Raw genomic sequence first — 12,820 nt, 5'->3', positions numbered from 1 at the left:
GCAAATTGGTTTTTTTTGATTAACAATTGGAGAAGGAAACACTGGAATTGGCTGCTGGGAGGTGGAACATCGGTCTCCAACAGCGGAGACTGATTCACCGGGACGCCCCGGGTGTTGTGATGGAAGATAACACAACCAGGCATTCTCAACGTGGATCTTTAAAAACAGCATCAGACGTGAAATCCGCCAGCACTGGGCCTCCACAGATAACACTTGTTTCCCATCTAGAGTGTTGTAAGGGGCTCTGGATCTGATGGCTTTAGCAGTTGACAGAGCCGATCAAGTTTTTATGAAAATCCCCTGAGCTGGAAACAACGCAGAGCAGTTTGCTGGATCCTGAGCAGATTTTCCTTAAGGGGAAGACTAGGCTCAGCACTATTGCCTCTTTGCAAATGATCTTGCAGAATGGGAGCAGCTGTTTTGCAATTATTTTTGTGATGGAGAGGGAAATCTTCTACCTTTTATTCTTTGCATCCTCGAGTGGATGTGCAAAAGTAGCTGTGAGCACACTCCTGTAGTCTTCTGGACCTCACTCCTTCGTCTCTCGTCCCTCACCTCCTGTCTTTCTTCCCCATTCCCGTTTTGATGCATGCAGTGAGGGGAGAGGGCTGCTTATGTCTGAGTTTCTCCCTCCAATGACATGAGGAAAATTATAGGGAAAAAATCAACTCTTGTGCAGGGTCCAGATTCCTTTGCCTTTGAGGATTCCTGGGGCTCGGGAAGGAGCCCCGGGCTCTTAGTTTAGGATGAGAGGGCACGTATATGAGTAGTCTGCCACTCGTCCTCCAAGGGCGGCTGCTTCAGCAGAATCCAGGCTGCAGGACTGCTGGGGCCGCTGCAGGCTGAGGAGCTGAGGTCCGGGACTCGAGTGCACCATTACATCAATCAATGCCAATTTCAAAGGGAAGATTATTTTAACCTTGGAATGTCACTTTGTATGTCTCAATACATGGTCCATTATTTAACCTCCAGGAAAGTTTCACTCAGGCCCCCCTCTCTCTGTGTGCACATTTGCAATAGCCAGGCCACCAGGCAGCAATGAATTGCAAACTGAAACAATCTCAGCATCCAAAACCAGATGGGGTGGGGAGGGGGGGGGCACCACCAAGTGAAAACACGCATCTTGCTCCTCATGGCACACCTGGCCCTTTCCTTTGTGAAGCTGAGGGTGAGGAGGAGGTGGTTACAATCCAGAAAGGTAGGTTGGTGGGTCCTGGGAAGGTGGGCCCGCCTCCTCCATCCACCATGGTGGGACCTCAGTGTAACCGCTCTAACTCTCTCAGAAGGAAAGAGTCAAGTCTTTGGGAAGTTACGTTCCATTAATTCCTAGATGGGTCTAAAGCCTTCTGATGCTAAACGGCTGTAATGCATCATCTGGGGAAGAAAAGCTGTGGTCTCTGCCCTTTGACCAGTTATGCTCCAGCTCTGAAGTCACACCTTGAGCACCTGTGGACTAAATACCTGTGAGCCCTCATCCTCTCATGTGATAAGGAGGCTGGAGTTCCTTTAGGGGAGTCAACAGCTAAGTTCAAAGTCCAGGTTTGCTACTAGCAAGACTCTCCACTCACCTGCTCTGGTCAGCAGTTTTTTGAAACATAACCTTAAAGTTTAAAATTTTACATTCTCAACTTCAGACTCTAAAATATCAATGCTCCATATATCTTCATTTAAAGGGGAACTGACTTATCAGCAAGATAAACTATATACAGCAGTAGTGTTGGGAGACCTGTAAATATATGAGCTTTAGAAGTTTTGCAAGGAATAGCAAATATTTAAGTAGCTGAGTAGCAACTTGGTAAATTTTATACCAAGGGTGATAGTGATGTAGTGTGTTCTTCAAGTTTTTCTAGCTGACACTGTGACATCACAGCCAACTCACTCTCATTATTTTGAAGCATTTATGATAAATCCCATTTTGTAACAGTAGATGTCATTACAGAAAAGCATTGTATTTTAGTTGATTAATTTTAGATGTGCTTCGCTCAGTTTTTTCACTTGTGCCAAGCCCTAATGTTTTGAAAAATGTAGTATAGGTCTATTCAGAAAATATTTAATAAGAATCATAAAATATACCCCAGACATTCTTCCTAATACAATACTCCCTGGAAAATCTAACTGAATGAGAAAATTTAAGATAGGATTACTTAGGAAGTGTAACAAACTTTTCCCACTTTTGACTTTAAATTTATCCACCACAAATTATCTAGGTCCTTATGCTGAACTTAATCTGAGAGAAGAATTGGGATTTTGAATTAATTAGCTTCTCATTTAATAAACACTTTTCGGAGCAACTGCTGTCTTCCAGGCCTCTGTGGCACAGAGTGTGTCTTGGGGATTTCTAAACAGAGAGGAATAATGGTAGTCTGAGGAATTGATAGGAAGGGAAAGCCAGAACACAGAGGACAGACACCAAGGGGAGTGTCTCCGAATACTTCTGTGTAGTGGCGCGATTACTCACCAGGCCCGTATCAACGATAAGCTATTATGTATACAAGGAACCGTGTGGAAAGAACGCCCCACGCTGAGAGATCAGACCCCAGGTATTTGGTGTTGACTGAGGACCAGCGGATGGTTTCACTCAGCTCGCAGAGTCTCTCTTCGCTGCCAGCACCCGTTCCGCTCCCTCCGCTCTGCCTCCTTGGAGAATGGGGAGCAAAACTGTCTTGCCTTTTGCCACTCGGATGCTTCCATGTCAGTATTCCATCCATCCGAACTAGAATCTAAAAACCTCGGGGAGGTTAAAAGTGGCTCCTCCCCGGAAGGCAGGGACCCCTGGTCATGACCTGTGGTCTGTCAAGGCCTGCTTGAGATTTCAGTGCAGCACCGATGGTTTTGACCAGAAATCTAGCACCTACTGTGCTACCCAGAGCTTCAAGGCAGCAAGTAATCTCTTCCCGCCCTCAGAGATTTAGATGTACGACATTATCGATGGTGAAACATGATTTCTGCAGTAATTTTTTGCATGAAATTTTGAAAACTTTGAATTAAATTTTTTTAAATTTATAATGATAATATCCTGGTTTTGTAAAAAGATGCTGTGCAAAATACCTTTTTTTGGGAAACATATTTTCAGTATGGAAAGTTGTTAAGTATATGTGATTATGTTTTAAAGTCTGAGCAGTTAGGAATTAATGTATATTTTTTTCAAAAATACAACCATATAAAATCTCTGTGTATATAGGATGTGAAAAAAAGAGGTCAAACCTTGTCGTAATATCCACCAAGAGTCTGTTGTACTCCTTGTATTCCAGGAGGTCCCTGTATTAGACACAAATCAAAGATAAATATGTCAACATTTACCAAAACAGTGTGATTTTAAATAATGTGTCTAGGAACTCCTGAAATCTTATTTAAGAAAAAGAAGAGTCTGTTTAGTCAAACATTTTAATTAGCAGAGAATTACAAGGCATTAACTTATCAGGTTCCTAAAGGTATTTCAAGGTTAAACCGTGCACGAACCCAGAGGTTCCTAAGGGGGACATGTAACATTTAGCAGAAGGTTAGCCATCAGCATATTCTTTATTAAAAGGAATTGTACCATAAAACTCCTTCAGGGAGGAGGTCGTAGCTTCAGTTTATTTTTGACACTCCTTACAAGAGTTTGATCAATGTATCATAGAAATGTGTGCCCATGTGTTATTAACTTAGAAAATATAGGAAAAAAATACTTTTTCTATTGCTTTACTCTTTTGAATTGAGTGAAAATGGGCTGCACATGGACTTTCAGGCCAAAAAAAGATGTCTTCTCTAAAACCTCAGACTTAAGACATTTAAGTACTCGTGGTTTTCAGTTGACATGAAAACATTCATTAAGCACTATGCTGAGCTTTGGGAAGACAGGTAAGAAGATATTTGTCTGTACCCAAAACTTCCAGGAAGAGAGGATGAGAAGAGTTTTCCAAGTTTTTCAGGGATTACATTTTGGGGAGAAGGCCATAAGAAAACACAAAACTTAGCATTATTTTAAATTAAGTAGTTCAAGCCAAGAGAGAGTCAGCTATTGCAGAAAAGAGATTGCGTATTTCTTCTCTTTATCATCTTGAAAGCTCCTAGGAGGAGAGAAAATATTATAGAGGCAAAGTCCTTGACATTTTGCCTCAGAAGATAAGACAAAGAAAGATTATGATTGAGCAAACCAAACATCACTGTTAAACAAAGATGATTTTTTCAAAAAAGGGAATGAAAGCTTTGAAAAGTGAACAAAAATTTTAAGGAACAACTGCTAGCTGCACTCACTGATACAGGTAACACCCCAGGTATACTGAAAAAATGAATGTCGGTTAACATTTATGACCAGTATTTCCTATGAACGGCTTGTGGCTGAAGATCTCCTCTAACATGAAACCTCTGCACTGTGCACACAGAGGTGGAAGACACAAAGATGCAGTGATGGATGCCTGGAACAGGCTAGTGTAACTCCTGAGAAAATAATAGGCCTCACGAGAAACGGAGCTGACTATGATCAGAAAGACAAACGATGCTGTTACCTTGCTGAATAAAAGCAGAGCTAATGTCAGAAAGGAATTCTCTTGGCATTATATATTTTTCATGTTCTTTTTCTATCAGCCAGCTTTGCGTAAAGTATTCTAGGTCACTTAGATGAAATAACGAGGAAAGCAATCACTGAGTTGGAGGTTGTTGCACAAAGTTTCTACCTAAGAAGATGCAAGTTAAAAACTCAGTCTTGAAACTCACGAGACATGAGATTCCATACACATTGATCCTTCTGCAACTGTATAATTAGGCAAGGAGAAATTTTAGATATCATATGTAGTAGCATCAACAGGTAGCTGAGGGGTATATGCATAGTACGCACTGGGTGAACGGTGAATTCCTGTTGATAACAAGGCCAGTCAGATCAAAGAAGAGTGACGTGGTGGGTAAATTTAGCTTCATATACGTTCATCCTAGTTAAATGTGAGAGTCTTAATAATTAAGGCTTCCAAATATAGCAGAGTAATTAATAGTACCGTCTCTCAAATAGAGCAGAAGAATCAATCAAATAACAATAGCAAACAGTTATATAGTGCTTATTATGGGCCAGGCATTATACCAGGGGCTTATATGGATTAACTCATCTAATCCCTACAATGACACCATGGGTATGTACCATCATTATGTCCAGTTCAAAAATACAGAGAGTGAGGGTTAGAAATTGTTAACTGGCCCAAGGTCTCATCACAGGTAAGTGGCAGGGCTAATACTTAAGGTAGGCAGCCGGGCCCAGACTCAGTTCTCATCTACTTTACTATCTTCACGTAAAAGCAGACTCTCAGCCTAAAATAATCTTTGCAGTAGTTTTTTCTCTCTCTCTCTCTTTTTTTTTGGTGAGGAAGATTAGCCCTGAGCTAACATCCGTTGCCAATCCTCCTCTTTTTGCTGAGGAAGATTGGCCCTGGGCTAACATCCCTGCCCATCTTCCTCCACTTTATACGTGGGACACCTGCCACAGCATGGCTTGATGAGCGGTGCGTAGGTTCACGCCCGGGATTGAACCTGCAAACCCTGGGCCACCAAAGTGGAGCATGTGAACTTAACCACTGTGCCACTGGGCTGACCACTACAGCAATTTTTTTTATCATGCTGACTGTGTCCTGAGAACACTGGGTAACCACTCTTCCATGTGCTACTCACTATACTGAAATTTTAAAAAAATCAACAAAACTTGTACTCCGCACTTGGTGCAGGAGGGGAGGAAACGAGCACTGTGCCTTTAGATGTAGTCCTGCTGTACAGCTGAGAGGGGTCTCTGTCTATTCCTTGCATGTCCCATCTGTCTTCATGTATTCTCAACCCATGGTAGGGAGATTATGCTTGAACATTCCAAAAAATTCCTCCCAATCCCTAACTAACTCAAAATGCAGCTTATCTTTGTTTGCAGAGGTCGGGAGAGCAGGGGGTCAAAGGATATAAGAAGTGGGAGTCTTCAAAGGGGCTCTGGAAGGCAGGGAGGAAAAAGGGGCAGGGGAGGGAGCAGTGTGGCGGGGTCACATGGCACAGAGCAGGCAGCAGTGTGGACGAGAAGAGTAGGATGGTGCTGATTTTTTAAAAAACTGAGTGACAATTGGGTCTGATCTTTTACAAACTGGCTATCTGCCTGCAGCGTCCAGCTCTGTTCCATAAACATGGAATATATTCCTCATCCAGAATCCTGATCTTGCTGTTGAGCATACCATTGGGGGTGGGGTAGGAGAGCTCACTGTAGCTCTGCTGTCTAAACACAGCAGCAGGAGTGGAGCTCACTGAACACAGCCACTGGCCAGTAGAAGAGCTGGAACAATATTGTGAAGGTATCCACAAGATTAATCAGCCTATACAAGTTACCTCCACATTTTCATGTTCTGTTCTTGCCATAAAATGTCATGTCCATAAAGTGGTGCTCCAAATGGGGTCAATCCGAAGTTTTAGGCTCTACTACTTAGTCTGCTGATGAGCATTTATGATGACATCTGCTTTCCTGTTCTTCTAGTCACTGCGATACTTTGGGTACCACAAATTTCAAGTTGAATGTCACAGAGATTTATAGCTAACAGTCCACCTGCAGCCAATACTTTACACAAACCCTCCCAGAGGGCTGAGGAAACCCTGCAGCGACTGACAGAAGACCGCATCACAGAGTCCTCGGGCGGTCTACCTCCACACTGACTCCCTGGGTTGTTCTAAAACTGTCAGAAAGACACAACCTCAGTCGGTGTGGGGACAGTGACCACAGAGAAATGCTGTGCACATCAATGCCAAGAGCAACTCTGTTCACTGTTAGAGAAACAATGTCGACCTGGGGGTCTTGGAATTGGTGGCTGTCCTGAAGCCATATGCCCAGGAGATGTGCTATTTTTCTATTCTGGTGCAAAACAAGGCAAGGAGTCATTTGTTTGCAAGTTTAGCAAGAGCTGTCAGTCTTGTAGACTATCATATCCATCAATTCTGAGGAAGAAGTTAAAGACTTGTGGTAAGTGACAGGTCTCCTATACCACACAGTGTTAGTAGATGCTCCAGGGCACTTGAGAGGCACCTTCTCAGGTTTGCATTTGTAAGGACTCATCAAGGAGATGCTTGGATGACCCAGGGCAAGCGGAGAAGACAGGCCAGCTATGGAGGGCATGTCAGCCTTGGCTAATGCTCTGTGGAGCTTTACTAGGAAAACCAGTTGAAAGTTTATGAAAAGAAAAAGCATCCCAATATCTGGCTCATGATAATGACCTGCGACACAGCTATACAGAGATCATGGCTACATAACGTCTATCTCTTATGCAGCTCTGCTTCCCCCTATCTGTTTTGGGATGGGAGACAGGGCATCTGAGTCAATGTGATGAGTGCACAATCATAGAGCAGCTTTAAGATGCTCATGAACTCCAGGGCGACACACCTGTTCAGAGCCCAACTGCACTCATGCGTAATTATCTGCGAGGTCTATAACGCTGGTGTGGGGAGAGATCTTCATGTTGTTTCCTACCACAAAGAACCATGCCTGGTGTGACAAAGTGAAGTAAAGCTACATTCAGTCTGGGAGCATATACTCTCAGCAATAGTTTAAAGCATTTAAAAAGATCATTTTGGGCTAAAATCTTGCTAGAGGTGGAAAACAGAGAAATATCATGATGTCTGCCACCAGTGTCATCAGAAGCACAGCATGAAAATGAGGAGCTGTTTGCATTGTCGTCCTCTTAGTAGATTTCGGTCTTCACTACAGGTTCCTAAAGTTTAAAAGATGGGAAGAGTTCTGTGCTAAAAACCACGTCTTCAGTCCTGGTCTTGGCTGCACTTCCACTTTTCAGCCAGTTCATGTAGTGCACTTGGCTCTAAGATCTCTGCTTTCGCCCTTCTCCTTTCCCTCAGCGTTGCTGCAAGCTCTCTGTGCAAGTCAGGGCTCGGCCTTTTGACTCAGCTCTGGCACACCTACATATTCTGAAGCGAGATCCCCACAGCTCCTCAGTTCTCGGCTCCCTCTCTGACCCTCCCTCTTGAGCTGTTTTCCATTCTCCCTTTTCTGTAAAAGCATCCTCCAGTTCTTCATAACTGCTGACTCAGCCCCCTGAGCCATCTAGGTGCCACTACCCCACGAACCACAGCTCTTCAGTCTCCTATTAGAGCTGCTTTCAGGATCCACAAACACATATTTTCAGGTTACACACAGCTGCCTTCTGGCCCTGTGGGTTTCCAATTAACTTCAGTAATGACCTTTGAAATACCAAAAACCTCTGTGAAGAAAGTTGTACTAATCAACTCTCTTCAAAACATGGAAAAATAGCTTTGCTGTAAGAACAGATCGAAAGTTTGTTATTGGAAAGTCATTTGGGCTAATTTTCAAGAAACATTTCCAATTTTGTAATGGCTAGTAGAAAAGGCAGAGATCAGTAATTATTTTTCCCTTGGTATTAAAAAAAGTATCATTTGGAAGCCTGAACTCATTCATAGGAATGGTAAGACAAAGCATATTTCAATATACAGCAATTGTTGGAAAAGCTAATGTCAGAATGAGTTTTTCTCTTATATTTATTTCTGTCTATAACATTATGTGTAACTTGGTAAAGCACATTTAGACTGATCATGGTGGCTTGTGTACAAATCTGTCATCTCAATTGGAATGAAAACTCCTTGAAGACAAGGAGTTTCCATCTTTTTTATCTTATCATAACACAGGATGTGCTACATAGTAGCTCCCCACTCCCCCAAATGTTTGCTGAATTTAATAGAATTACAAGAAAAGTTCTGAGGGGAAAGCCAATTTCTTGCCTGCTGGTTTTGGTCTCAGTTAGAAACTGAGACCAAACGGTAGCACACCGAACAGAGGTCTTGCTGCTTCAAACTCACGAAGACAGGCCAATAGATTTAGCTTAATCTAAGAATCTGGTTATGGAACTGAAAACAAAGCTGCAGTGAGTTCTGATCAAGTAGAAAAGAGCTTATGGATGGATTTTTGACCAGAATTACGACATAGAAAGTTGTATCCTAACTCGGAGAGAAAAATCAATAATACTCTTACGTAGAAAGTATTTGGGAAGTCATTTCCTTTTTCTTTTAAACACAGATCCTTTTATTTACCTTAAATATTTGCTCTAAATGAAATTGTTTTTCATTGTCTCTCGGGATTTAATTATGTAAGTTAAACAGTTGTAATTTTATAATGGCTTATTTTTCTGAGAATGCTTCTGCTACAAATTTTTAGTGACTAAGGAGATACTCACACTCCCTCCCCCCCCCCACTCCGCCCAAATTGCTGAAACTCTCAAACTGCAAAATACGGTTTCTGAAGCCAGGAGAAGACTCATTGAATGTTTATACTATGTTTACATTTCAACACAGAGACCTCAAGCTCTCCTTTTTGGGATTACAATGGGAAGGTGGGCCAGATAGTATGTATTATGTGAAATTTAAGGTTCCCTCGAAGGAGCTCTTGTTCCTGAAAATATCTCACCCACTTTCTGGTTTATGCCTAAAACTTCACAAAGAAAGTTTGCTTTATTTGATGCTGGGTTTTATCACCTGCTAAAATGCAAACGTTACTGGGACAGGTAATCCTAATGTTTCATGTTTAGACAGCTCAGGATGATCCTAAACGTATTTTACTTATATTTTCTTGGGTGGCAGGGTGATGTGATTGCAAAATACGTGATCTTATTTGATTCTCATAATAACTAAGTGAGGTGGGTATTATTATATTTTCCATCTGACATGGAAAAACTGAGAGATTTCTCCCCAAATCACATAATAAACCAATGCTAGAACCAAGTCTAAGAGTTGTCTCACTCTAATATATTCCTAGGAATCATTAATTAAAGATTTCCTGACAGCAAGCTGGATGCAATAGAAAAGGAGAAGAGTGAGGGGATGGTGTTTGAGAAGGGACAGGAGAGGGAAGGGGCACAGAAAAGGGAGGAGGAAGATCCTTGAGAAGCCTCTTTGCCCAGACCACTGACAGGCCTTGGGCTCTCACTTTCCAGCACGCGGGTCTGAGAAAGGGAGCTACTTCTTTGTGTCAAGTCTTCAGGTAACTTTGATTAAAGGAAGTGGGACTCAAATAGGAATAAGCTCAGGGAAAACTCAGGTTTCAGCAAATCAGAAGGACATATTTCATTCATTTGGCCAATACACAAAGACATAGAGAGCTCATCCTTAAATAGATGTTTTCAAGTGGTTTCATTCACATTGAAAATTGAATCTAACAAGTTTTTCAGGATGATGAATATAACAACGGATATATTTAGGTCAACGTTCTTGGATGGATGAAGTTTCTCTATAAAGACCCTAACAGAGGAAATAGATAGGAAGGGAGCAAAGCAGACAGAAGAGTTACAAGGGGATGATAATAAAGAATCGAACAGGTATCAACCCTTTTGCTTTAGAAATGGCAGGTGATGGACTAAATCCTGGGAAAGAAAGACAAAAATAATGAGAAGATGGCAGAGAACGATAAAATGGGCTAATGATAATAATATTAACAGATAACAATAGTTACCCTTTGAAAGTAGTGACTGTGGCAGGCACATGGATCATTGTATTTTACTCTTACAACAATCCAGTGAGGCCGGAATTACCCTTATTTTACACAAAACAGACTGTTAACCATCTTACCCAAGGTCATACAACCAGTCGACAAGAGCTAGGTTTCAACCCAAGTCAGCCTGACCCCAAAGCTTTGACCTCTAACCCTTCCCTTTATCTGCCTCAAGAGGGATGACAGACAGGAAAATAAAATATCAATCATTTTAAAGCTGGCTAAATAAATCAAACAGAGCATTCACCCGTAAGAGATCACAGGATCCCTTAATGAGATACAGAATCAATAAGGGCCAAGCAAAGAGAGCTCTGGGATGGGGTGTAGATTTGGAGGACAAGGAGAGATCAAGAGGGAAGTGACCAGAAGGGGAGGAGGGTAAGGATAAGGGAGAGGAACCACATGCAGACACAGAGAAATGGAGAAATCATGGAGGGCTTAGATTCGAGAGAGAGAAGGAGAGAGAGAATTCTGAGAGGGAAAAGGAAAGAAGTTGGCTATCTTAATCAACACCTTAAATAACATTTAAAGTTCAAGTGACACCAAATGAGGGATAAAGACTCTTAGCGTTTAGGAGATGGTGGAAGAAAAATAAAAATTAAAAAAAGCCAAAGGAGACGGAAAAAGACAAGCTAACCCAGACAGTAATATTGCTTGGGGATGATTTCAATAGGCTGCAATTCCTATGAGCATGAAATTGCAGTGAAGAACAGTTGTGGCAAAGTTTTCCCACTTAGTAGAGAAAATGAAAGACTCTTCAAATAAGACCAAAACAGTGCCATTGTATCTGTGGTGGAGGAGAGATCTGTGTACTGGCATTCTGGGGATCTGAAGTAAGTGAGACAACAATACACTGGTTTTAAGCACTTGTCGAGGACATCTTCTGGGGACTTCCTCTAAAAAAGGTGATAGCAGTTTTGTTGGAAGCCAGCAGCCACACATTCATTCTTGGTGCATCTCTGGAAATCCTGAGCAGCACTGTGATCCATGATCTTCTCTTGCCTCAGCCACTCCCCTGTACAGTGGCATATACCTGCACCACACTTGAAAGATCGATGGTTCCTAGGTGTCTCAGTCTAAGACACTGCCAGCATCCCTGGTTCAGAAATTCAGCAGCAGTGCAATTAACAGGTGAGGGATTGCAGCAAAGGTGGCTTCTGGATCTTGAATGAGAATTTTTCACATCTGCCACTTTGGACATTTTTCAAACTCATTCCTCTGTGTATTCCAGGAAGTGCTCACTTGAGCCGGGCTCGCCTCTTCTGGCCTGCATACTGAGCTGTGTAATTGAGGGAACTCAAGCATAGGCCATTTATGGTTGTATGAATAAGCAAAATGCTCAATATGTGACCTGATTGTTTTCCAAAATTGCACAGTCTCTGGTTTTACTTGTCATTTTGGAACAGGAGTGGGAGGATGACGCTGTGACAGTGAACGCATTCAATGGGTATAATTAACCCATTTTATAAAAGCAGATTTTCTAAATTATGCTATGAAGCTCATAAGTTTTTAACACTTTATTTCCCAAGGGAGAAAAAAAATCATTTTTAAACGAGCTTATTTTCCCTGATACCATGAAACAAATCCATCTAAGTGGTATAAAGCCCACTGCATTGTTGATAGAGGGGTATTTTTGACTGATTTCCATGGCATGATGTTTAGGGAAAAAACAATTCCTCCTCTAATGCTGCCATTCTGCTTATCCATCCACACAACATTTCATACTCATCTCTCCCCCGTGCGTCCTGCAGAAGGAACGAGGTTATTTGTCAGCTTCCTGCAATAGAGGGGGCAGCAGGAACCCGCAGAGAGCCTCTCGGCCCGGCAGAAGCAACATCATTGACCCAACGCAAGGTGAGAAAAGCCACAGGGATGTGAAAACTAGCAAGAATGGGTACGTGTAAAACAAATTGTTTGTATCCAGTGGTGTCCCCAAAAGCTCACCACCAACAAAACCTACATCTGAGGAACAGCTGTGCCGCCACCCCCTTGTCTGACTTCAGGAATCTCTCAGTGCACCACCCAAACCAGGAGGGAAGCGGCTTTCACAGCCTGCACCCATTGATGCTCTGAGTTTCCGTTTACTGTAATTAAGTGATAATGTTCCCTCTCTTTAAAAGCGCTGGTAGAACGACAATGCTTCCTGTGCAGAGAAAATGCGATTTCCAAGGCAAACTGCCGGGACTTAACCAGGCTGACGGCCCTGGCTTGTACGCTGCCAAGTTACACAGAGGCCAAGTGCACGTGCAGAATAGAATCGAATAGTTGCGGACATTCTGGACAGCTCCAGAAAAAAGCAAAATGAGCAATCTGTAGGTTTTATTT

The 12,820-nt window shown here is 42.3% G+C and overlaps 1 protein-coding gene across 3 annotated transcripts in view; it reads right to left on the bottom strand.

Moving 5' to 3' along the window:
* Positions 1 to 12,820, bottom strand: part of COL19A1 (collagen type XIX alpha 1 chain) — a 297,117-nt gene that overhangs the window by 75,732 nt on the left and 208,565 nt on the right. For all 3 annotated transcript variants that reach the window (XM_014782544.2, XM_087437889.1, XM_087437888.1), the window contains one exon: positions 3,205 to 3,258. In XM_014782544.2, the coding sequence (XP_014638030.2) occupies positions 3,205 to 3,258 (54 nt within the window). The remainder of the gene's footprint in view (positions 1 to 3,204; positions 3,259 to 12,820) is intronic.

The sequence above is a fragment of the Ceratotherium simum genome, chromosome 13 (genome assembly GCF_057802395.1).
Source record: "Ceratotherium simum simum isolate JZ-2026a chromosome 13, ASM5780239v1, whole genome shotgun sequence".
NCBI classification, from domain to species: Eukaryota; Metazoa; Chordata; class Mammalia; order Perissodactyla; family Rhinocerotidae; genus Ceratotherium; species Ceratotherium simum.
Note: the sequence above shows the minus strand (reverse complement) of the source record. Positions and strands in the feature narration are given on the sequence as shown.